The following is a 25377-nucleotide window of genomic DNA, read 5'->3' as shown; positions in this document are numbered from 1 at the left end:
CGTAATTAGCAGGGCCATTTGGGCGTTTGGTATAACCGTATCCCTGTTTATCCACCCAACCCTGCACGCAACACTGCGGTTCCATCTGGTATCCCCTTGGGTCAGGTTTTGGTCCTTCCACCCGAGGCGGCTCTTCCTTTCTAGTCACGTATTCAGTCTTGACCTGGGTTGGGGGCGCACCTCCCCCCTCTCCTTTCTTTTCCTGCCAATAATATTTAACCGCCCTTTCCATCTGGGCTTTACTGTTATCTGCCCAATTCATATTATTTGTCCGGATAGCGTGAGCAATCGAATGGGGCAGGCACTGAAGTAGGATAGCGCAGAATTGAGGAGAATCCTCTCCTGCCCTGAAGGCATTATCTCCTGATTGACTTCCGTATATTTCAATAAATCTTTCCATGAATTCATTGGCAGTTTCTTCTCGTTTGGGTTTAGTTTCTAATACTGCGGCCATACTGATGGGCTTCTGAAGGGTCGTGGTGAGAGCAATAAAGATAGCGTTTAGGCGATCCTGGACATTGTTAGGGTGAGCAACCAACAATGCATCATGAGTAGCACGTCCTAGGTGAGTTAGAAATCGGGCATGCTCAGTTGGGCTCAGGGTTTGCTTTACCAGGGCCCACAGGTCCCTTGATTCTGCATTATATCCATGCATGTCGAGGTCACTCCGTGAAATCGGAGGTCAGGGTTAAGTTGGGTTTGTGCATCCCTTTCAGCTTATTTATCTTAGCCTTTTAACTCTTCAATTTGTTTTGTTTGAGTATCTATTTCTTTATTGTATCAGGCAAGTATTATTACATAAGCAAGTTCTGTTTTTATTTTTATTCTATCGCACCATTCCTCTGTTAGGTGAGTCTTTTTTCTATTAAGAAAACCAAATTAATAATGTTCAGTATGAAACGGCTGTCAATGGAAAGGGTTAACTTCTTTACAGGTTTGTAAGAAGACCTGATGTCATTACGTGACTTCACGTAACCATCTGAAAAAAAAATCTTTTCATCAGGAAAGGTAGCATTTGATTAAACTCCAATATTTTTTTTTAAACTTCTCATTCAAGTACTTGCCAAAGATATTTTTTTAATTGATTTAAAACGAGACCACACATTTTTAATAGCTATTTGTTTACTGAAATTCAATTTCGTCATCAGCCACGGTCAATGCAAAGCCAACCATTTTAACTACGTAGTCTATCGATACCTTTCTCAGAGGTCCCAGTGGAACTCTTAGTACATTTCTCGTGCACGCATTCTTTCTTTTAGACGTCTACGGTTTTTAATATGTCCTCCTTCTGTCAATGAAAGTCCTAATTTAGTACGTTACGTCTTTTTTTCCGTCTTTTCCATAACTAGAGGGAAGTCTGGCACGTAGGCTGTGGACTGCTTTTCGTTATCTCAATTGTTCCAGCCTCAAGGTCGTGTTATACTATCTCTTCTAAACTGCAGATTTAATATAAATTTTTTTTGAATCCTTTTGAATCCATCTCAGTATTTTCTGTGCCTTCTCTGAATATCTCAAAATCCCGATTCAAACTTTGTAATTCAATAAGGTTCACACTCTTAAACTTCCCATACAGGACAACACTACGAAGGGTTAAAAAAACTTTCATTCTGTTTGAAAAAGTGGGTGGAGCTAAAACAAACCACAACTCCCCGGTTTCCCACAGTAAAAATCACACAAGCATTTCTCATTTAAAACAGACGTTCACAAGAGTCTCTCTTCTTTCCTATTAATTGTTTTGGCCGGCTCTATTTTTGGATCCATGACCTTTCAGGGAATTCGTAGTTTTATCTAAATTACCCATCCTATGTCGCCTCACGTTGGATCAGGGTCCTAATTAGTCCTGATTGTCTCCACGTCGCCCCGTGGTGGTTTCAGTTATCTTACCCAGAGCCTAGGCAGACCAAGTGATATACAAGATCGACGCGGTACCTGGCGTAAGTACAATTTAAAATTTACACAGTCCCGCGGCTTAATTTTACGTAATTCCCTAACCTCCGCGTTTCCCTACGCGGTTCGGGCGATTCTCTATCCCTCCGTGTCGCCGGACGGTTTTCCTGTTCGTGTCGCCGCATGAATCGCGTCCCCGCGATTTGATCTATCCCTATCTAGCTCTAACTATTCCTACCTTCCGTGTCGCCGCACGGATCGCGTCCCCGCGATTTGATCTTTTCGCTATCTAGCTCTAACTATCCCTACCTTCCGTGTCGCCGCACGGATCGCGTCCCCGCGATTTGATCTAACCCTATCTAGCCCTACCTTCCGCGTTGCCGCGCGATTTGAATCCAATCAGTGCCTAGACGGGCCAAGTGATATACAAGGTCGACGTCACACCTGACTTGGACGCTTATCCCCTATGAGCCTTACTTAATTTGTTCTAGTCTCCAAATTTCCCTATCCTTTCACGTCACCGTGCAGTTTCCCTACCTCTATCCCTATTCTAAGTTTGAAAGGTATTCACCAGATTGTCCTGGATCTCGTTCAGACACTACCTGAGAACCAGCGAGTGGCTAAACTTTCCTCAGACTTTTGAAACCGGGGGAAACTGGAGCAGTATTGAAAGTATACTTACTCCAGTGGCCACTTTCCCCTCGTCTCGTCCAAGGCTAGTCTGGCTCTTAATTTGCAAGTTTTCGGCAGTCGTGCGTTGAGATCCCACTTCTGACACCAAATGTTGATTTCTGGATTCTTTTCCCTCAATCTGATTCAGTGAAATCACTGAGTCGAATACTGATTGTGCTTTAAACAAAGCAAGCTTTTATTTAAAAAGCAAATCCCGATCGGGGACCTTATCAGACAGAAGGAATGCTTCGTGATAAAGTGAGTTTACGGACAAAGTGAGTTTACATTGTAAAGGGACGACGGTTATACATTTTCGGTAAAAGATAACGCGATACAATTAGAGTGACATCCTATTTCAGCCTATCCTCTTTGATCCCTCTTTACCATTGTCCACTCATAAGCCGATCTAAGAATGGTATGATTTTACACAAAGGCCCATTATGAGTTACTAAGACCTTGAGGTTTTTCTGCAAGCTGTGGGTTTTGTTTCAATATGTGTTAGTGTTGTAACATTTTGCAGTCTCGAGTCTGAGATGTCATGACTATTCCTCCATGAATTCTTTGTTAGCTTACACTGTCCATATATAATTCCCACGTTCTCAACTTCAATGTCTCTATACATTTTCAAACATTCACACTAACACGTGTTATGTAATGAGAGAGGATCAATTAGCAATCTTGTTGTGCTCTTGGGGAAGAGTGACCATAATATGGTAGAATTCTTCATTAAGATGGAGAGTGACACAATTATTTCAGAGACTAGGGTCCTGAACTTCAAGAAAGGTAACTTCGTTGGTATGATACCTGAATTGGCTAGAATAGACTGGCGAATGATACTTAAAGGGTTGACGGTGATAGGCAATGGCAGACATTTAAAGATCACATGGATGAACTTCAACAATTGTACATCCCTGTCTGGCATAAAAATAAAACGGGGAAGGTGGCTCAACCGTGGCTAACAAGGGAAATTAGGGATAGTGTTAAATCTCAGGAAGAGGCATATAAATTGGCCAGAAAAAGCAGCAAACCTGAGGACCGGGAGAAATTTAGAATTCAGCAGAGGAGGACAAAGGGTTTAATTAGGAGGGGGGAAATAGAGTATGAGAGGAAGCTTGCTGAGAACATAACAACTGACTGCAAAAGCTTCTATAGATATGTGAAGAGAAAAAGATTAGTGTAGACAAATGTAAGTCCCTTGCAGTCACAATCAGGTGAATTTATAATGCTGAACTGTAATGTCTGTGAGCTTGTAATGTTTGTAGCTCCACACTGTGGATGTGAACGTATTGTGTACTGCAACTACAGAGTTAATAATAAACAGAACCAGGCATATTCCGGAGGCTTCCGAGAGAGCTGTCTGCCATGTTAGAAGCTGTGTGTGTTTGTGCTTTCTGAATACATCACATTTAGCGGCGAGATGGGATTTTTCGGATGATTTAAAGCTGAAATTTTGTTGGTGAAGGATTCAGGCAGCCGACAGAGACTTTGGGAGCATCTGTCTTTGGAAAAAGCTACAAAATCCGAGGTAAAATACAGCACAGTGTGTGAATAGCTAGAAATTAAAATGGCAGCACTCGCAGGTGTAATGGGACATTTGGGTGAATATCGATGCGATCGGGAACGTTTTAAAGCGTATGTGGATCGGCTAGAAATGTATTTCACTGCAAATAACATAATCGAAGTTCCAGAGAATGCAGTCCAGAATCAGGCCATATTGGAAAGTAAGAAAGCGATTTTCTTTTCAGAAGCTGGACCGGAATTGTTTGAAACTCTGGTAAATCTGCTTGTGCCTGATGAGCCAAAGGACACAACGCTTGGAGATTTTAATGAAGCTGGAGCAGCACTATAACCCCAAACCGTTAGAAATTGCTGAAAGCTATCCTTTCGGTTTATGAAATCAAAAGGCTGATGAAAGTATCAGTGATTACATTGTAGCATTAAAAAAGCTATCTATTCACTGTAATTTCGGAAACTTTCAAAACCGAGCATTGCGGGATCATTTTGTTTGTGGGGTGAAAAATGATGTGATCAGAAGAAAGTTATTGACGACGGATGACTTGACTTTTGAGATTGCTTGTCAAGACAGTGAGGTCGATGGGCATGGCCGATCAATATTCCTGAGAATTTCATAATAATTACGGTCATCAGTAAACCGAAGTGAATCGCCTGCAGATTCAAAGTAAAAGGCGGTGAGGGCCCAAAGTCTCAGAAACTGGAAATTCTAACAGAGCATCGAAGTCGTGCTGTAGGTGCCTGGGACAACACATTGCTCAAAGTTGACCATATGTGAAAGCAGAGTGTTTCTTCTGCAGAAAGACTGGGCATCTTGCGAAGGCATGCCGATTGAAGGGTAAATCAGCTTTCAAAGCTATGAGCCCAGTGTTCAAAGCTATGAGTAGAAATCCCCAGAGACTACATAGCATGGAAGAATAACAACAGGAAGTGGAGATGTTAGAGTTACACGTTATCAGGAGCACGAGGTTAACGGGCAGCGATTCGGAAAGCATCAAAATCCACATAGATGTTGCGGGATTCAAGATACCAATGGAAATCGACACGGGTGCATCCGTGAGTGTGGTACCGGAGTCGCTATACTTCGATAAATTGCATGATTTCCCATTGGAGAAATCCAAGATAGAACTGCGAGGCTACTCGGGAGAGAAAATTCCTGTGGTAGGTCGTATCACCGTACCGGTGAAATACAATGATCAATTTCAGAACTTGCCTCTAATAGTAGTGAAAGGAGACAAGCCTGCCTTACTAGGAAGAAATTGGTTGAGCTCACTGAAGCTGAATTGGAGTGAGAGTTTCCGTGTGGAAGCGAGATTTGCATCAATGGATAATATTATCAAGAAGTATCCGAAGGTGTTCTGCGAAAAGGGCAGTCCGATCCAAGGCTTCAAGGAGAGTGTCAGGGTACAGAAGGACGCTAGATCGGTTTACTACAAGCCACGTTCCGTACCATATGCACTCAAGGAGAAAGTTGAGCAAGAACTCAAAAGATTAGAGACTGAGAACATTATTTGTAAGCTAGATCGATGTAATTGGGCTACACCCATTGTTTTGTACCCAAGTCTGATGGTAAGGTAAGATGGTGTGGTGATTATAAAGTAACCGTAAACCAGGTTCTAGAGGGTAATGTCCCCAATACATTGCCAAATATAGAAGATTTGTTCACAGCACTGACAGGTGGTCAGATCTTCTCAAAACTGGATCTTACGAATGCCTACTTACAGCTTGAACTAGATGAGGAGTCCAAGTCATGTTTGACTATAAATAAATACTCATCTAGGCCTGTATCAATTTAATAGGCTACCGTTTGGAGTGTTTTCTGCCCCGCCATATTCCAAGGGGTGATAAACCAGATTTTGCAAGGTATTGAAGGGGTAGTATGTTATTTGGATGACATACCCCTAATTTCAGCACCAAATAGGCAAATTCATAACATATTGAATGAAGTCCTTAAACGGCTAGAAAAGCACAGAGTACGAGTGTCTGCTCGTAAGTGTGAGTTATTTCAAAACTCAGTGGAGTACTTAGGGTACAGAGTAGACAAAGATGGTTTGCATCCAACCATGGGAAAACTGGATGCAATCAGAAATGCACCCACTCCCAGGAAGGTCACTGAACTTCGTTCATTCTTGGGTCTTTTGAACTATTATGGGAAGTTCCTACCAAATTTGGCTACAGTATTACATCCACGGAATGAACTATTGAAAAAAACAGGAAGTGGTCAAAAGAATGTGATACAGCATTCAAGGAGTGTAAAAGCAAATCGGTAGAGAGCACCATGTTAGTTCACTATGACATATCTAAGGAGATTAAGCTAGCATGTGATGCCTCTCCGTATGGAGTTGGGGCAGTATCTCTCATGTATTAAGTAGTGGGGAGGAGAGACCAATTGCTTTTGCTTCACGCACTCTGTGCCAGTGAGAGTAATTATGCGTAAATTGAAAGGGAAGCTTTGGCATTAACTTTTGGGGTCAAGAAGTTTCACAAATACTAAGTTTACCATCGTTACGGACCATAAACCCCTAACAGCAATCCTCCATCCAAAGTCCCCAGTTCCAACATTAGTTGCAGCCTGAATGCAGAGATGGGCTTTGATTTTGTCAGTATATATATATATATTGAATACAGGCGATCACAGTAATGTTGATGCAATGTCTAGATTGCCTTCCCCATCACAAGTTACACCGGATAGGGAAGAACTGTTTTATTTTTCATACATTGATGAGTATCCAGTCACAGCTTAAGAGTTTGGTAGAGCAACCAAACGTGACCCAGTGATGTCAAAGGTGTATGATTATATTGTAAATGGATGGCCAAACCAGGTAACAGACAAAGATTTTCATCCATTCTTCATTCGTAGGGATGAATTATCAGTCGATAAAGATTGTATAATGTGGGGTGCAAGAATGGTTATACCAAATAAATTTAGGCCCAAATTATTAGGAGACCTCCATGACCAGCACCTGGGAATGTGATCGACCAAGAGCTTTGCATGCAGTTACTTATGGTGGCCAGGTCTTGATAAAGATATAGAGTACATGAGTCAGTGTACGATATGTCAATCGGTAAGCAAGCAACCACCATCAGTACCATTACAGCCATGGAAATGGCCTCCCAGGGTGTGACAAAGGCTACATATTGATTTTGCTGAGTTACAAGGACAACAAGTGGGTTGCGGTGTTTCCAATGCGGAAAATAACAACCAATAAAACATTAGACATTTTGCGAAGTTTATTTTCTTCATTTGACCTCCCTGAAGAAATTGTTTTGGATAATGGACCACAATTTTGTTCGAAGAATTTGCAGTTCACGAGCAAAAATGGTGTGAAACATAGCAAGGTTCCACCATACCACCCTGTTTCGAATGGTGCAGCAGAGCGCACTGTACAAATTGTAAAACGCGCCCTCATAAAACAAATGTTAGATCCAAATCCAAAGAAATTACAGTTGTCATTGGATCACAAATTGGCTAATTTTTTTATTACATATCGTAATATTCCTCATACAACTACTGGTAGACCACCAGCAGAGATGTTTCTCAAACGACAGCCACGAACCAGATTCTGGTTGTTAAAACCAAATTTGGCACAGTCCATAGAAGAGACACAATTAAGACAGAAAGAGAATCATGATAGAGGTAGAGTTCAAGAGAGAAGTGTGAAATTAAAGCAAAAGGTGAGAGTGAAGAACCATCACCATAAATGGTTAAAGTGGTTACCAGGAAGAGTGGTGAAGATATGTGGTCCTCGCACATATTTGGTAAAGATGTTTGATAATGGACAGGTTAGGTTCGTTCATATTGATCATATTTTACCTACAGACATGGAAGGAGTTGAGGGTGGGAATGATTCAATTATTTCTGACTCATTAGATAGTTTTGATACACCAGTAGCATATCCTACATCTAGTGTACTGGAAACAAATCCAAGAGAAAATCAGAATGGAAGTTTGATGCTGAGCCAGGAAAACAAACAGCCTGAAGTTAGAGTGAGTTCAAATGAAAATCAAGGAAATTCCGTGGAGGAAAACATTCCTCAGGATGAGCCTCGAAGGAGTTTAGATTCGATACCATGTTTGGAAGGTTCTGTTCGAGAACAAAGGTATCCTCTTCGAAACAGAAAACAAGTGGTTAAGTTAAATTTGTAAATATGGAAAAAAATAAGTCTATATCCTGTGTTAGGCATAAACATGCAACTTATGTATGATGTTGTTATAATAACTTCTTCATTAAGGAGGAAGGAATGTAACGTCTGTAACCTTGTAATGGTTGTAGCTCCACACTGTGGATGTGTACGTATTGTGTACTGCAACTACAGAGTTAATAATAAACAGAGCCAGGCATGTTCCGGAGGCTTCCGAAAGAGCTGTCTGCCATGTTAGAAGCTGTGTGTGCTTGTGCTCTGTGAATATATCACAGGAACAAAGAAATGGCAGACGAATTGAACAAATAGTTTGGTTCTGTCTTCACGAAGGAAGACATAAATAACCTTCCAGAAATACGAGGGGACCGAAGGTCTAGTGAGAAGAAAATCCTTATTAGTCAGGAAATTGTGTTCGGGAAATTGATGGGATTGAAGGCCGATAAATCCCCAGGGTCTGAGAAGTACTCTGGGATGCAGACTAAGGAAGTGGCCCTAGAAATAGTGGATGCATTGGTGGTCATTTTCCAACATTCTATCGACTCTGGATCAGTTCCTATGGATTGCAGGGTAGCTAATGTAACCCCACTTTTTAAAAAAGGAAATCGAAAACAGGGAATCATAGACCGGTTAGCCTGACATCGGTAGTGGGGAAAATGTTGGAATCAATTATTAAAGACATAATAGCAGCGCATTTGGAAAGCAGTGACAGTATCGATCCAAGTCAGTATGGATTTATGAAAGGGAAATCATGCTCGACAAATCTTCTGGAATTTTGTGAGGATGTAACTAATGTAGTGGACAAGGGAGAACCAGTGGATGTGGTGTATTTGGACTTTCAAAAGGCTTTTGACAAGGTCCCACACAAGAGATTAGTGTGCAAAATTAAAGCACATGGTATTGGGGGTAATGTATTGATGTGGATAGAGAACTGGTTGGTAGACAGGAAGCAAAGAGTAGGAATAAGCGGGTCCTCTTCAGAATGGCAGGCAGTGACTACTGGTGTACCGCAGGTTCAGTGCTGGGACACCAGCTATTTACAATATATATTAATGATTTAGACAAAGGAATTGAATGTAATATCTCCAAGTTTGCAGATGACACTAAGCTGGGTGGCAGTGTGAGCTGTGAGGAGGATGCTCAGAAGCTGTAGGGTGACTTGGACAGGTTAGGTGAATGGGCAAATGCATGGCAGATGCAGTATAATGTAGATAAATGTGAGGTTATCCACTTTGGTGGCAAAAACACGAAGGCAGAATATTATCTGAATGGTGACAGATTAGGAAAAGGGGAGGTGCAACGAGACCTGGGTGTCATGGTACACCAGTCATTGAAAGTTGGCATGCAGGTACAGCAGGTGGTGAAGTAGGCAAACGGCATGTTGGCCTTCATAGCGAGAGGATTTGAGTATAGGAGCAGGGAGGTCTTACTGCAGTTGTACAGGGCCTTGGTGAGGCCACACCTTGAATATTGTGTAAAGTTTTGGTCTCCTAATCTGAGGAAAGACATTCTTGCTATAGAGGGAGTGTAGCGAAGATTCACCAGACTGATTCCCGGGATGGCAGAACTGACATATGAAGAAAGACTGGATCGACTCGGCTTATATTCCCTGGAATTTAGAAGAATGAGGGGATGTCATAGAAACATAAAATTCTGACGGGATTGGACAGGTTAGATGCAGGAAGAATGTTCCCGATGTTGGGGAGGTCCAGAACCAGGGGTCACAGTCTAAAGATAAGGGTAAGCCATTTAGGACCAAGATGAGGAGAAACATTCTTCACTCAGAGAATTGTGACCCTGTGGATTTCTCTACCACAGAAAGTTGTTGAGGCCAGTTTGTTAGATATATTCAAAAGGGAGTTAGATGTGACCCTTACGGCTAAAGGGGTCAAGAGGTATGGAGTGAAAACAGGAATGGGGTACTGAAGTTGTATGATCAGCTATGATCATATTGAATGGTGGTGCAGACTCGAACGGCCAAATGGCCTACTCCTGCAACTATTTTCTATGTTTCCACTGGTCGGGGAGACTAGAGCTAGGGGGCACAGCCTCAAAATATGGGGGAGCCAATTTAAAACCGAGTTGAAAAGGAATTTCTTCTCCCAGAGGGTTGCGAATCTGTGGAATTCTCTGCCCAAGGAAGCAGTTGAGGCTAGCTCATTGAATGTATTCAAATCACAGATAGATAGATTTTTAACCAATAAGGGAATAAAGGGTTACAGGGAGCGGGCGGGTAAGTGGAGCTGAGTCCACGGCCAGATCAGCCATGATCTTGTTGAATGGCGGAGCAGGCTCGAGGGGCTAGATGGCCTACTCCTGTTCCTAATTCTTACGTTCTTATGATCTTATGTTCTATGACCACTAATTGACCTCTCCTGCCCAGAGAGTGAATCATAGAAATTTACAGCACCAAAGGAGGCCATTTTGGCCCATTGTGGCCAACAAGAGGCTATCCAGCCTAATCCCACTTTCCAGCTCTTGGTCCGTAACCCTGCAGGTTATGACACTTCAGGTGCACATCCAAGTACTTTTTAAATATGGTGTGGGTTTCTGCCTCTACCACCCTTTCAGACAGTGAGTTCCAGACCCCCACAACCCTCTGGTTGAAGAGATTTCCCCTCAAATCCCCTCTAAACCTTCTACCAATTACTTTAAATTAATGCCCCTTGGTTGTTGATCCCTCTGCTAAGGGAAATAGGCCATTTCTATCCACTATATCTGGGCCCCTCATAATTTTATGCACCTCAATACATCCATAATAGGCAGTCCCTCGAAACCCTCAATAAGATCTCCCCTCAGCCTCCTCGGTTCCAAGGAAATCAAATCCAGCCTATGCAATCTTTCCTCATAGCTAAAATTCTCCAATCCAGGCAACAGCCTCAACAGTCCCCTACAGCACAAGTGGTGCAGGGGGCGGGGGGCGAGTGATGAGTGACGTCAGCAAGATCCAAGTCGGTGATTGGAGCCTGGGCAGATGCAACAGGAGCAGCGAAAGATTGTGGAGGGATGTGATCGGGACCCAGGGGAGCTGTGAGTTTGGGGCCAGGGGCAGCACGGGCCAGTCCATACTGGAAATTGCACTCCGCTTCCATTGAGGGGTGGTCAGGCCAATTCTGCGGCGGGAGCAGGACTTCCACGCTGGGGGCTAAAATTCCCTGCCCCAGAAGGTTACCGCCCCCAAGATGGGAGCATGTGCGGGGAGGCAGAGGGAAGTTGAGGGGAGATGGGGGTGGGGGATGGAGGGGAGAGTGGTGGAGGTGGGGGGCGGAGAAACCCAGGGCGGGGGACAGGGGGGGGCCACATTGCAGCGGAGGTCTGGGGGGGGCGAAGTGTGTTGGAGGGGCGGGCCTGGGGGCTCTGTACCTCGGTGTGGGGAGTGTTCAGAGTGGGGTGGACGGGTTGACTGTGCAGATGGCGGTTGGTGGATGTGGTGTGGTTTGCGTCGCGGGGGCATGGCTCCGGGGTGGGCAGGGCTGGGGGCTCGACATCCGGGGGTGTTCGGCATTTGGGAAGGATTCTGACGGGAAGGGGCGGGGTGAGTGTTCCCAGTGTTGGGTGGGTCCGGAGCCGGGGGGTGGGGGCGGGGGCACGGTCTTGGGATGGGGGGGTGGGCTGTTTGGGGCTGGGATTGGGAGAGACTTTTTCACTCGGGGAGTTGTTGATGTCAGTTCATTGGATGTGTTCGGGAGGGAGTTGGATGTGGTCCTTGCGGCTGGGGTGGGTGATCAGCCATGATCTTGTTGAATGGCGGTGCAGGCTCGAAGGGCTGAATGGCCTACTCCTGCACCTATTTTCTATGTTTCTATGTGCACGCACTAGGTGTGTGCAGCAGAGCTGGTCTCCAGTCGTCTTGGGTAATCTTTGCCACTGGACCAAGACCTAGGTCTGTCAAGCCCGTGTGGTGGCTAGTGTGCAACGGCCACCACATGTTAAAAAAGCCACGCACAGGCATCTTCCGCCCTTCAGGATGTAGTTCGGGTTCTTCATTCGAAACACCTGTGAACTCGTCCTTTTTTTTGGTGTGGAAGTAAGTCATCCTCGTTTCGAGGGACTGCCTGAGTGCAATCACGTCTTTCCGAGAATGTGGTGACCAGAACTGCATGCAGTACTCCAGCTGCAGTCTAACCAGTGTTTTATACAGTTCAAGCATAACCTCCCTGCTCTTGTATTCTATGCCTGGGCTAATAAAGGCAAGCATTCCGTATGCCTTCTTAACCGCCTTATCTACCTGGCCTGCTCCCATCAGGGATCTGTGGGCCTGCACTCCAACAGTTCGGAGTGTGAAGTCTCATACCTTCAGGTTGTGCATGAGCTAAAGGTTTGCACTTACCACGGATTTAAGGCAGGCCTAACAGCAGTATTTTTTCTCTCTCACAGTCGCAAACATTTTTGCTTTCAGGCTCAGAAGTAGCGCTTGGACGACGCGCGCGCTCAATTCGAGTCCGGGCCAACGGCAAGAGCGCGAGCGCGAGCGCGCTTCAAACGGCCGAGCGCGAGAACGTTACTGTCGTCACAAGCTGCGTCCGCGCGCCGCTCACGGGGAATCTGCGAATTGAAACTCGCCTCTCGCCACGCTTGATCCAGCTGCACAATTGTGGATGATCTCGCGAGAAGAAACAGATTGCTTCTTCACCGCACGCGCGTGCGCTCCTCCCACCCGCGGTTACGCAGTTACGGCGGTGGCTGGACGACCAGTCGGCCGGTGCGTTGCGAGAGGAGTTCTAGCGGTAGGTGTACATTGAATGGCCAACAGTGCACAGGGATTTCCAAGCAAAGCGACACGCGGGCTCTGAATAGTTCCAGTTGCCCGGGAGTGAAACAGCAGTGGAATAGTTCTTACCTCGAACGGAGCAGCCAGAGGAAAGTGTTTTTCTTTTAAGCGGTGTGTGGCCTAAATAGAAACTCATTTGGCGGGGGTGGAAACTACACCTCCCAGCGGGCATTGCGGCCGGAGCTCCAACGCGCATGCTCCCAGCGACACTTCCGGGATTGCTGTGGACTGGAAACTACACGTGAATGAAAGTGGCTGTTGGGGAATAAATAGAAATCCGGATGGATTTCTGTGTGTTACTATAGTGATGGGCAACTCTGCTTATAAAACCGTGATTGTACTTGAGAGTAGAGCAGGGGAGGGAGGAGGAACATCCTGAACATTTCGCTTGGTTTAAAAAAAAAATGACCATCGCAGGAAATCCTGCAATCATATTTGGTAGCAATCAGTTTTATAGTAAGGCCACAGTAAAATGCACCATATGGTTAGATACGTGCAAGCTGTTTTAAATGTGTTTTAAAAAATAAACAGAATTCTGTATGTTTTCATGAATTTGCCAAATGACCGGTTGTAAATTTCATTCTTGCCTTCTGTGATTTGAGCCCTCGAATGGTAACTTGCAGTGGAATTTGAGATTTCTGTGTCCTATTTATGTAATGGATCTTTGAACATTTGACTGGATAGAAGACTTTGAACTATGTGAACATGAAGAATTAGTTTAATCACGGAAACTTGCAGTTTTTGACTAGTGGTTTTGAGGAAAAATGTAGGATATTAAAAACAGTTTGTTTAAAATTCCTCCTGACATCCTGAATAAGCACCCCTGTTCTTAACCAAGTCCCTGTGAGTGTCATTGAAGCTGAACCATACAAAGCTGTGACGGAAGGAATTGTTCACAAAAGCCTTACGAGGTGGTACATTGGAACAGGAGTAGGCCATAAAGGGCCTTGATCTTCCTCCATTTAATGAGATCATATCTGATCTGTTATCTAACTCCATATATCCACCTTTGTCCAATATCCATTAATACCTTTGGTTAACTAAAGGTGGTAGACTGGCTCGAAACATCAACTTGCCTTTATATAGCACCTTTAATGTAAAATGAGCCAAGGCACTTCACAGGAGCATTATCAGACAAAATTTGACACCGAGCCACATAAGGAGATATTAGGACAGGTGACAAAGCTTGGTTGAAGAGGTAGGTTTTAGTGTCTTGAAGGAGGTAGAGAAGTTTAGGGAGGGAATTCCAGAGCTTGGGGCCTAGGCAGTTGAAGACATGGCCACTAATGGTGGAGCGATTGAAAATTGGAGATGTGCAAAATTGGAGGTGCCTTTAATGTAGGTGCACAGAGATCTCAGAGGGTTGTGGGGCTGGAGGAGGTTACAGATGTAGGGAAGGGTGAGGCCATGAAGGGATTTGAAAATAAGGATGAGAATTTTAAAATCAGCATTGCCAAACCGGGAGCCAATGCAGGTCAGCAAGTACAAGGGTAATGCGTGAATGGAATTTTGTGTGAGTTTGGATATGGGCAGCAGAGTTTTGGATGAGCTCAAGTTTACAGAGGGTGTGAGGTGGGAGGTCGACCAGGAGAGCATTGGAATAGTCGAGTCTAGAGGCACGTATGGGGGTTTCAGCAACCGACGAGCTGAGGCAGGGCCGGAGACGAGCAATGTCACGGAGCTGGAATTAATTGGTCTTAGTGCTGGAGAGGATATGGGGTCGGAAGCTTGGGTCCGGGTCAAATAGGACGCTAAGTTTGCGAATGGTCTAGTTCAGCCTCCGACAGATACCAGGGAGAGGAATGGAGTCGGTGGCTAGGGAATGAAGTTTGTGGCAGGGCCCAAAGACAATGGCTTTGGTTTTCCCAATTGGAGAAGAGGAGGGGTCGAGAGAAGTGGTGGTGAGGTAGAGCTGGGTGTTGCCAGTGTATATGTGGAACCTGACGTGTTTTAGATTATGTCGCCAAGGGGCAGCATGTAGATGAGAAATAGGAGGGGGCCAAGGATAGATGCTTGGGGGACTCCAGAGGTAACGATGTGGGACTGGGAAGAGAAGCCATTGCAGGTGATTCTCTGGCGACCACTGGATAGATAGTAATGGAACCAGACCAGTGCAGTCCCATCCAGCTGGACAACAGAGGAGAGGCATTGGAGGAGGATCGTGTGGTCAACCGTGTCAAAGGCTGCGGACAGGTTGAGAAGGCTGAGGAGAGAGAGTTTACCACAGTCATACAGTATGTCTTTGTGTGAATTTGATGATGATTAATAAGGACCATTTCAGTACTGTCGCAGGGGCGGTAACCTGATTGAGGGGATTCAAATGTGGAGTTGCGGGAAAGGTGTCCACGGGGATTTCAAACCGCTGGGCTTTGAAGTATAAAACACTGGAACAAACAATTGCACAAAAAACCTACAAATTTTTTTTGTTGACAATTTCATTGGGAGACTTGTGATTTTGGCTGTATTCTTTTGTGCTACTTGCATTGAGTAGCAGCACTTCGTAGGTGCAGTTTTAGATGTTTGGGGCTAGTGCAATGTTTTTGTTTCTATTGTGAACCTTTTCTTAGCTGTGTTACTTGCAAGTTTTTTTTAGGATTTATCTACTCATCAAAAATTGTTCCTTTCCCCACATTCATATTTCCATCTCTTTCTCTTTTTCCCCCCTCCTCTCACCAAAGAGGGCATATAATCTTGTGAACTAACTGTAGTATGCTAGTAGTTATGACGAAAGTTAATATTTGCTGAACTGTTTTAACAATTATGAGTTACATGTTGAGTGCAAGATGGAATAGCTGTTTTTTCACTTGGTGCTTTCCCTCTGCAAATCTGCATCATTCTAAGAACATAACATAATAAATAGGAGCAGGAGTAGGCCATTTGGCCTCTTGAGTAGGCACTGCCATTCAATAAGATCATGGCTGATCTGATCTTGGGCTCGGCTTCACTTCCCTGCCCACTCTCCATAACCCTTCACTCCCTTATCGTTCAAAAATCTGTCTATCTCCACCTTAAATATATTCAATGATCCAGCCTCTACAGCTCTCTGGGGCAGAAAATTCCACAGGTTTACAACCCTCTGAGAAGAAATTCCTCCTCATCTCAGTTTTAAATGGGCGACCCCTTATTCTGAAATTATGTCCCCTAGTTCTAGATTCCTCTCTCTATCTACCTTGTCGAGCCCCCTCAGTATCTTACATGTTTCAATAAGATCACCTCATTCTTCTAAACTCCAATGAGTATAGGCCCAACCTACTCAACCTTTCCTCATAAGTCAAGCCCTTCATCTCCAGAATCAAACTAGTGAACCTTCTTTGAACTGCCTCCAATGCAAGTATATCCCTTCTTAAATAAGGAGACCTAAACCGAATGCAGTACTCTAGGTGTGGCCTCACCAATACCCTATACAGTTGTACTAGGACTTCTCTGCTTTTATACTTCATCCCCTTTGCAATAAAGGCCAACATTCCATTTTCCTTCCTGATTACTTGCTGTACCTGCTTTTTCATGCAGAAGGACCCCCAGGTCCCTGTGTACTGCAGCATTTTGTAATTTCTCGCCACTTGGAAATAATTTGCTTTTTTATTTTTCCTGCCAAAGTGGATAACCTCACACTTTCCCACATTATACTCTATCTGCCAAATATTTGCCCATTCACTTAGCCTGTCTATATCCCTTTGCAGATTTTTTGTGTCCTCCTCACAACTTGCTTTCCCATCCATCTTTGTATCATCAGCAAACTTGGCTACATTACACTCGGTCCCTTCATCCAAGTCATTAATATAAATTGTAAATAGTCGAGGCCCCAGCACTCCACTAGATATTGTTTGCCAACCCGAAAATGACCCTTTTATCCCGACTCTGTTTTCTGTGAATTAGCCAATCCTCTATCCATGCTAATATATTACCCCCAACCCTGTGAGCTTTTATCTTATGCAGTAACCTTTTATGTGGCACTTTATCGAATGCCTTCTGGAAATCCAAATATGCCACATCCACCGATTCCCTCTTATCCACCCTGCTCGTTACATCCTCAAAGAACTCCAGCAAATTTGTCAAACATGATTTCCCTTTCATAAAACCATGCTGACTCTGCTTGATTGAATCATGCTTTTTCAAATGTCCTGCTACTGCTTCCTTAATAATGGACTTCAGCATTTTCCCAACAGCAAATGTTAGGCTAACTGGTCTATAGTTTCTTGCTTTCTGTCTGCCTTTTTTAAATAGGGGAGTTACATTTGTGTTTTTCCAATCTGCTGGGACCTCCCCAGAATCTAGGGAATTTTGGTGGATTACAACCAATGCACCCACTATTTTGCGCTCACTTCTTTTAAGGCCCTTGGATGCATAGAAACATCGAAAATAGGTGCAGGAGCAGGCCATTCGGCCCTTCGAGCGTGCACCGCCATTCAATATGATCATGGCTGATCATTCAACCTCAGTACCCCACCCCAGCCTTCTCTCCATATCCCTTGATCCCTTTAGCCGTAAGGGCCACATCTAACTCCCTTATGAATATGTCCAACGCACTGGACTCAACAACTTTCTGTGGCAGAGAATTCCACAGGTTCACAACTCTCGGTTTAAAAAAAAATTTCTCCTCATATCGGTCCTATATGGCTTACCCCTGATCCTTAGACTGTGTCTCCTGGTTCTGGACTTCTCCAACTTCGGGAACATTCTCCCTGCATTTAACCTGTCCAGTCCCATCAGAATTTTATAAGTTTCTGTGAGATCCCCTCTCATTCTTCTAAATTCCAGTGAGTATAAGCCTAGTCGATCCAGTCTGTCTTCATATGTCAGTCCTGCCATCCCGGGAATCAGTCTGGTGAACCTTCGCTGCACTCCCAAATAGCAAGCACGTCCTTCCTCAGATTAGGAGACCAAAACTGAACACAATACTCAAGGTGTGGTCTCACCAAGGCCCTGTACAACTGTAGCAAGACCTCCCTGCTCCTATACTCAAATCCCCTTGCTATGAAGGCCAGCATGCCATTTGCTTTCTTTATTGCCTGCTGTACCTGCATGCCTACCTTCAATGACTGATGTACCATGACACCCAGGTCTCATTGCACCTCCCCTTTTCCGAATCTGTCACCATTCAGATAATCTGTTTTTCTGTTTAAGCCACCAAAGTGGATAACCTCACATTTATCCACATTATACTGCATCTGCCATGCATTTGCACACTCACCTAACCTGTCCAAGTCACCCTGCAGCCTCTTGCCATCCTCCTCGCAGCTCGCACTGCCACCAAGCTTAGTGTCATCTGCAAACTTGGAGATATTACATTCAATTCCTTCGTCTACATCATTAATATATATTGTAAATAGCTGGGGTCCCAGCACTGAACCCTGCGGCACCCCACCAGTCGCAGCCTGCCATTCTGAAAAGGACCCGATTATTCCCACTCTTTGCTTCCTGTCTGCCAACCATTTCTCTATCCACGTCAATTATTTTCCCCAATACCATATGCCTTAATTTTGCACGCTAATCTCTTGTGTGGGACCTTGTCAAAAGCCTTTTGAAAGTCCAAATACATCACATCTACTGGCTCTCCCATATCCCACTCTACTAGTTACATCCTCAAAAAAACTCTAGAAGATTTGTCAAGTATGATTTCCCCTTCATAAATCCAATTGGACCAATCCTGTCACTGCTTTCCAAATGCACTGCTATTACATCTTTAATAATTGACTCCTGCATTTTCCCCACCACCGATGTCAGGCTAACCGGTCTATAATTCCCTTTTTTCTCTCCCTTTTTAAAAAGTGCGGTTATATTAGCTACCCTCCAATCCATAGGAACTTATCCAGAGTCCATGGAATGCAAGCCATCAGGTCCAGGGGACTTGTCCATCTTTAGTCCCATTATTTTACTGAGTACTTTTTCTCTAGTGCTAGTGATTGTTTTAAGTTCCTCCCTCCCTATAGTCCCTTGATTATCCATTTATTGGGATGTTTTTAGTCTCTTCTACCGTGAAGAACAATACAAAATATTTGTTCGAAGTCTTTGCCATTTCTTTTGACTGTTTCCTCCCAAGGTGGCCTTTTCAGCACAGGCCTCATGTAATTTGACATGCGTGGTCCTGTATCTGCTGTAAGGGCTGAAGGAGAATTTTTGTTCGAGCTTAAAAACAGCTAACTGATTTAAGACTTTTTTAGGTTATGCAATTTTATTACCTATTTTTAATTTGAAGTTGTATTTCAAAACGAGGAAACTTTAAGTGGAATCACTTAAGTTTGAATCCGTATTTGCCATTTTTGAGGTGGAAGAGAAGATTTTTTTCCATTCCCATTTTCTCCTGTAAACAATGCCTCGATTTCAAAATTCTCATCCTTGTTTGCAAATCCCTCCATGACCTTGCCTTTCCCTATCTCTGTAAATATATCAGCCACACGACCCCACGAGATGTCTGCGCTCCGCAAATTCTGACCTCTTGAGCATCCCTGATTATAACTGCTCAACCATCAGTGGCCTTGCCTTCAGCTGCTTGGGCCCTAAGCTCTAGAACTTCCTCCCTAAACCTCTCTACCTGCCTACCTCTCTTTCCTCCTTGAAGACGCTCCTTCAAACCTTCCTCCTAACCTCCTTAAAAACAATGCCTCGATTTCAAAATTCTCATCCTTGTTTACAAATCCCTCCATGGCCAAATTTATCTGTTTTGTCTTATAACACTGTTGTGAAGCGCCTTGGGACATTTTACTACGTTAAAGGCGCCATATGAATAAAAGTTGTTGTTATCTTGAAGGTATTGAATTTTGTTGGATACCATTACACATGTGGAGGCAGTCATCTGCCTTAAGTGCCCAGACACTCGGAATTTTAACATGGGTGAGCAGGTGTGGGTGGGGGTTAAATAATGATCGGATCCCCCCCCTCCCCCCATTGGGGCTAGGGATAGGACCCCTTCGGAATCGCCATAGCCCCCTCCCCCGGGATCGTGGATCGGACCTACCTCGTCATGTGGCTCCTCCGGAGTGCTCCCCACCTGAATTGAAGCATGCGGGGAAACCCAGACTTGCAGGTTTCCTGTCCGAAATTCTACCTATGCAATCCGCTGCAGTAAATATCCAGCCCTCTGTCTCACGCTATTTGATCATTGAGGGCATCACCTGATGTCCACACAAACACACTTTCCAGCAGGGGCCTCTGATAGCAGCCACTGGTGGGAATCATGGCTGATTTTGGTTTTCTCCCTTGCCCAGGGTACGCAGGCCATTTGTACCATTCCACTACTCATCTGAAATTAGCTCACTTGGCACAGTCTGGGAAGGAAGCCTGGGGCCCTCTGGTTTGTATGGTTTAGTAATTGACTGAGTCCCTTTCTGCATTTGGCCACCTGGGGATGAAGGAGTATCTTTATAAATGTAATGTAAATCATTTGACATTAAACATTTTTAAAAGTAAAATACTGCTCAGTTAAAGTGATTGGATTGAAGGCTGATAAATCCCCAGGGCCTGATAGTCTGCATCCCAGAGTACTTAAGGAAGTGGCCCTAGAAATAGTGGATGCATTGGTGATCATTTTCCAACAGTCTATCGACTGGATCAGTTCCTATGGACTGGAGGGTAGCTAATGTAACACCACTTTTTAAAAAAGGAGGAAGAGAGAAAACAGGGAATTATAGACCGGTTAGCCTGACATCAGTAGTGGAGAAAATGTTGGAATCAATCATTAAGGATGAAATAACAGCGCATTTGGAATGCAGTGACAGGATCGGACCAAGTCAGCATGGATTTATGAAAGGGAAATCATGCTTGACGAATCTTCTGGAATTTTTTGAGGATGTAACGAGCAGAGTGGACAAGGGAGAACCAGTGGATGTGGTGTATTTGGACTTTCAAAAGGCTTTTGACAAGGTCCCGCACAAGAGATTGGTGTGCAAAACCAAAGCGCATGGTATTGGGGGTAATGTACTGACGTGGATAGAGAACTGGTTGGCAGACAGGAAACAGAGAGTCGGGATAAACGGGTCCTTTTCAGAATGGCAGGCAGTGACTAGTGGAGTGCCGCAGGGCTCAGTGCGGGGACCCCAGCTCTTTACAATATACATTAACTATTTAGATGAAGGAATTGAGTGTAATATCACCAAGTTTGCAGATGACACTAAACTGGGTGGTGATGTGAGCTGTGAGCAGGATGCTAAGGCTGCAGGGTGGCTTGGACAGGTTAGGTGAGTGGGCAAATGCATGGCAGATGCAGTATAATGTGGATAAATGTGAGGTTATCCACTTTGGGGGCAAAAACACGAAGGCAGAATATTATCTGGATGGCGACAGATTAGGAAAAGGGAAGGTGCAATGAGACCTGGTTGTCATGGTTCATCAGTTGCTGAAAGTGGGCATGCAGGTACAGCAAGCGATGAAGAAGGCAAATGATATGTTGGCCTTCATAGCTAGGGGATTTGAGTATAGGAGCAGGGAGGTCTTACTGCAGTTGTACCGGGCCTTAGTGAGGCCTCACCTGGAATATTGAGTGCAGTTTTGGTCTCCTAATCTGAGGAAGGACCTTCTTGCTATTGAGGGAGTGCAGCGAAGGTTCACCATACTGATTCCAGGGATGGCTGGACTGTCATGTGGAGAGACTGGATCAACTGGGCCTTTATTCACTGGAGTTTAGAAGAATGAGAGGGGATGTCATAGAAACGTAATAGATTCTAATGGGACTGGGCAAGTTAGATGCGGGATGAATGTTCCCAATGTTGGGGAAGTCCAGAACCAGGGGACATAATCTTAGGATAAGGGGTAGGCCATTTCGGACTGAGATGAGGAGAAACTTCTTCACTCACTTGTTAACCTGTGGAATTCCCTGTCGCAGAGAGTTGTTGGTGCCAGTTCATTGGATATATTCAAGAGGGAGTTAGATATGGCCCTTATGGCTAAGGGGATCAAGGGGTATGGAGAGAAAGCAGGAAAGGGGTACTGAGGGAATGATCAGCCATGATCTTATTGAATGGCGGTGCAGGCTCGAAGGGCCAAATGGCCTACTCCTGCACCTATTTTCTATGTTTCTATGACTGCATGGACATAATTGGAAAATAATGCAGGGCAACATATGTTGTGATGAGGCTGATGCACAATTTCATTTTTGTAGCGAAGGTACCTTTTGTACAGGTGGATTTTTTAAAATTTAAATGATTACAGTTGCTTTTGTATTTCTGTAAGTTAGCTGATCTTGGTTCCTTCAGGATCATGTTTAGCAACCATAATAGCGAACCTGAACACTGTACTAAAGCTAGAGGTTGAGGGTGTATACAACTCAAATTAACTGGAAATCAAAGTCCTGCAAGTGCATGCTGCAGGAAGGCTTTCTTAGGCCCTTCCACAATCGGGCACAGATAATGCATTATTTTAAGAAAAAAGATTAATCTTTTCTTCTGCAACACATAAGTGCAGAGAATATTTGGTTTGATACTCGTAAAACTATTTTGGTCATAGCATTCACACACTTAATCGGTACTGGCATTCACACACCTTTTTAAAAGGGAATGGAATTAGTCATTGTTCTGGTTTTCATGTACCTCTTTGTGTGAATTACTTTACATTTTCATTACACAGTGATATGGTTGGGCCTATTCAACTATATTGCATTCTGGCTATAACTGCCAGAGTTTATATTTTTCTTATTGAGAAACTTGTATATCAGTTGAATAGTTTCATGGACTTTCCACTTTTGTTCTGCCTGCAGTTTTGCAAACCCCAGTAGCAATTTGATTACTCTTCCTATGGATCAGTGAGTCGGGATTAAATGGAACTACCTCGTCTAACAGGAGCTCTGCGCTACTTCTCAAATGTCACCAGACAAGATGAATATATTGAGGATTCTTCAGAGATGATGGTAGGCTTTTGGAATTACATTTTCCATTTCAATCAGATCCAGTTTAAAATCAAATAAAGGCAAATGCATCCAAAAGGGTGTTTCAGTGATAAGACCATGTCTGCATTACAATATTTTGTGCAAGTATAGTTTAACTCTTTTGAGGACTGCAGCACAATTTCTGTAGCAAAGCCTAAAGAGAGATTGTGCATTTTCAATTTATATATGAACTCGTGCAGAATAGTTTTTATTCACAATAAAGTGATAAATTTTAGACTGTACATACAAGCACTAAATGAATGAACTCTTGCATGCTTGAAATGTACAGGGTCCCCATTTTTTTATGGTATGGATTCCCTATTATTTTCTATTTAATACTTTCTCCTGAGACAATAGGGTAAAATAAATGGTTTGCTCCCTGACCAACGGCCTCCAGAATAATTGTGGCATAATTTATTTAATTTCCTTTTGCTTTTGATTTGTACAATCATAACTTTTGTCATTTAATCACTCCTGCCTTCCACCCTATCACAGACCTTTGTTCTTTCCTGACCTCCTCCCAGTCCCTGCCCGTGCACTTGCTTAAAATCTGTTACATCTCTAACTTTTTCTAATTCCGACATGTAATGTATTTGCTTCATGGTTTATTAGCAAAGGTTTAACAATCACACTACACATTACCAGTTCATCCACCAGGCTCACAATCACCTGCCTCATTGTGGATCCCCCTGAACCCAACTGGCTGGGGTTTTATTGAATCTTGAAAACATCACATGACTGGCTAAGCCACTCATAACTCTACAACTATTTTAAGTTGCACCTGTAAATCAAGTGCCCCCTGGTTAAAGGGGTGGGGGTGGGGCAGAACCAAAACTGACACAATTACACAAATTAAACTTTGGATAGTCAACTGGTTCAAATTAAAATTTGGTTGCCGGGGGTGGTGATGCGTTACCGGCACCCACCTCTCGCGGAAGGCCGCGAGCATACCGGTGGACAGCGCGTGCTCCATCTCCAGGGACACCCTGGCTCGGGTGTAACTGTGGAAGAGAGTCAGGCTGAACGACCGCCTGCTGCCTGGACCTGTTGATGGCCACCTTGGCTATGTCCAGGAACAGTCCTACGAGGAGGCCTTCTGACCTGCCCGCTCCCCTCCGCACAGGGTGCCCAAAGATCAGGAGTGTGGGACGGAAGTGCAACCAGAATTTGAGGAGCAGCCCCTTCAAATATTGGAAGAGGGGCTGCAACCTTACACATTCGACATAAATGTGGAACACGGACTCCTCTAGACCGCAGAAATCTCACAACTCTACAACTTTTTTGAGTTGGATCTATAACACAAACATTAAATCAAGTACCCCTTTTTAATTTTATTTTTTGGGGTTTTTTTTTGAGGGCACCAGAAACACATATTATACAAGTGCCCCCTGGCTAAAAGGTGGGGGGTGCAGGGACACTAAAACCGACAAATTTAAACAAATTAACTTTTTAGACGTGGTTCAAATTAAAATTTGGTTTCCGGGGGTGATGATGCACTCCAGTCCCTCCGGCGCCCACCTCTCGCGGAAGGCCACGAGCAGGCCTTCCGACCTGCCCGCTCCCCTCTGCACAGGGCGCCCAAAGATCAGGAGTGTGAACTGAAATGCAACCAGAATTTGAGGAGCAGCCCCTTAAAATATTGGAAGAGGGGCTGCAACCTCACACGTTTGACATAAATGTGGAACACGGACCCCTCTAGACTGCAGAAATCTCAACTCTACAAACCTGTGAGCATACTCACACATGCATACATTACATGGCGAAAAGTCATCGACCTGAAACAGGAACTCTGTTTCTCTCTCCACTGGTGGCTGTTTGACCTGCTGAGTGTTTCCAGTGTTTTCTGTTTTTGTTTCTTTAAGGGGTTCAGGGGTTCAGATTGTGTAATTGTCAGAGCAAGCTTGAGTGATTTGTAAGTATTGCTTGAACTGAGGTGAGATTACAGTCCTGAAATAATTCCAGGTTTGTTTGGGGTGAGGTGGGGGAGGGGGCAGGGATGGTGGGGAGAGGGAGTTTATTTCCTATTTTTTTTGTTTCCTGAAGGAGGTGATCTTTTCTGTTGTTACGATTCTGCAGGTGCAGGCAAGCCTCAAGAACTTGACCTAAATGGCTGTTTTTCATCTGAGACTAGACAGTAGCATTAACTTATTGGGCAGCAGAACTAAACTGAAGCATGCCGCTTAATTTGATGCATTTGGACTTCCTGGATTTATGGTTTAGTGGCACACTGGTGCATTTACCCCATAGAAGCTTACAGTACAGAGGGAGGCCATTTGGTCCATCATACTTTACACTTGTCTATTAAATTTGACCTTTCATTTACATATCCCGTGCCACTTATTCATTGCTATGCTAGATTGTATGCTTTCAGCAAGGTATGCTAGAAGCCAAGCTCTCTGGCCAAGTTTTATATGTGCCAGTAGCCGATTCAAACACCACCTTCTGGCCCACAAGGAAACCAAAAAAATTTAAAAATCTTGCCTTCACACCTCTCTTCTGGGCCCGCCCTTATCTGTCGCCAGCTTTGTTTGACAAGCTGA

The 25377-nt window shown here is 44.2% G+C and overlaps 1 protein-coding gene across 4 annotated transcripts in view; it reads left to right on the top strand.

The window, feature by feature from the left end:
• Window positions 1-12865: 12865 nt before the first annotated feature.
• ascc3 (activating signal cointegrator 1 complex subunit 3) overlaps window positions 12866-25377 on the top strand; it is a 777147-nt gene continuing 764635 nt past the window's right edge. The window contains exons 1-2 of one of the 4 annotated variants that reach the window (XM_070885599.1): window positions 12866-12937; window positions 22670-22819. In XM_070885599.1, coding sequence (XP_070741700.1) covers window positions 22730-22819 — 90 coding nt within the window. In that variant the 5' untranslated portion in view covers window positions 12866-12937; window positions 22670-22729. Of the gene's footprint in view, window positions 12938-13218; window positions 13420-13955; window positions 14320-14383; window positions 15216-22669; window positions 22820-25377 lie in introns of those variants that run through there. The other 3 variants (XM_070885602.1, XM_070885601.1, XM_070885600.1) reach the window with 3 other exon arrangements.

The sequence above is a fragment of the Pristiophorus japonicus genome, chromosome 7 (genome assembly GCF_044704955.1).
Source record: "Pristiophorus japonicus isolate sPriJap1 chromosome 7, sPriJap1.hap1, whole genome shotgun sequence".
NCBI classification, from domain to species: Eukaryota; Metazoa; Chordata; class Chondrichthyes; family Pristiophoridae; genus Pristiophorus; species Pristiophorus japonicus.
Note: the sequence above shows the minus strand (reverse complement) of the source record. Positions and strands in the feature narration are given on the sequence as shown.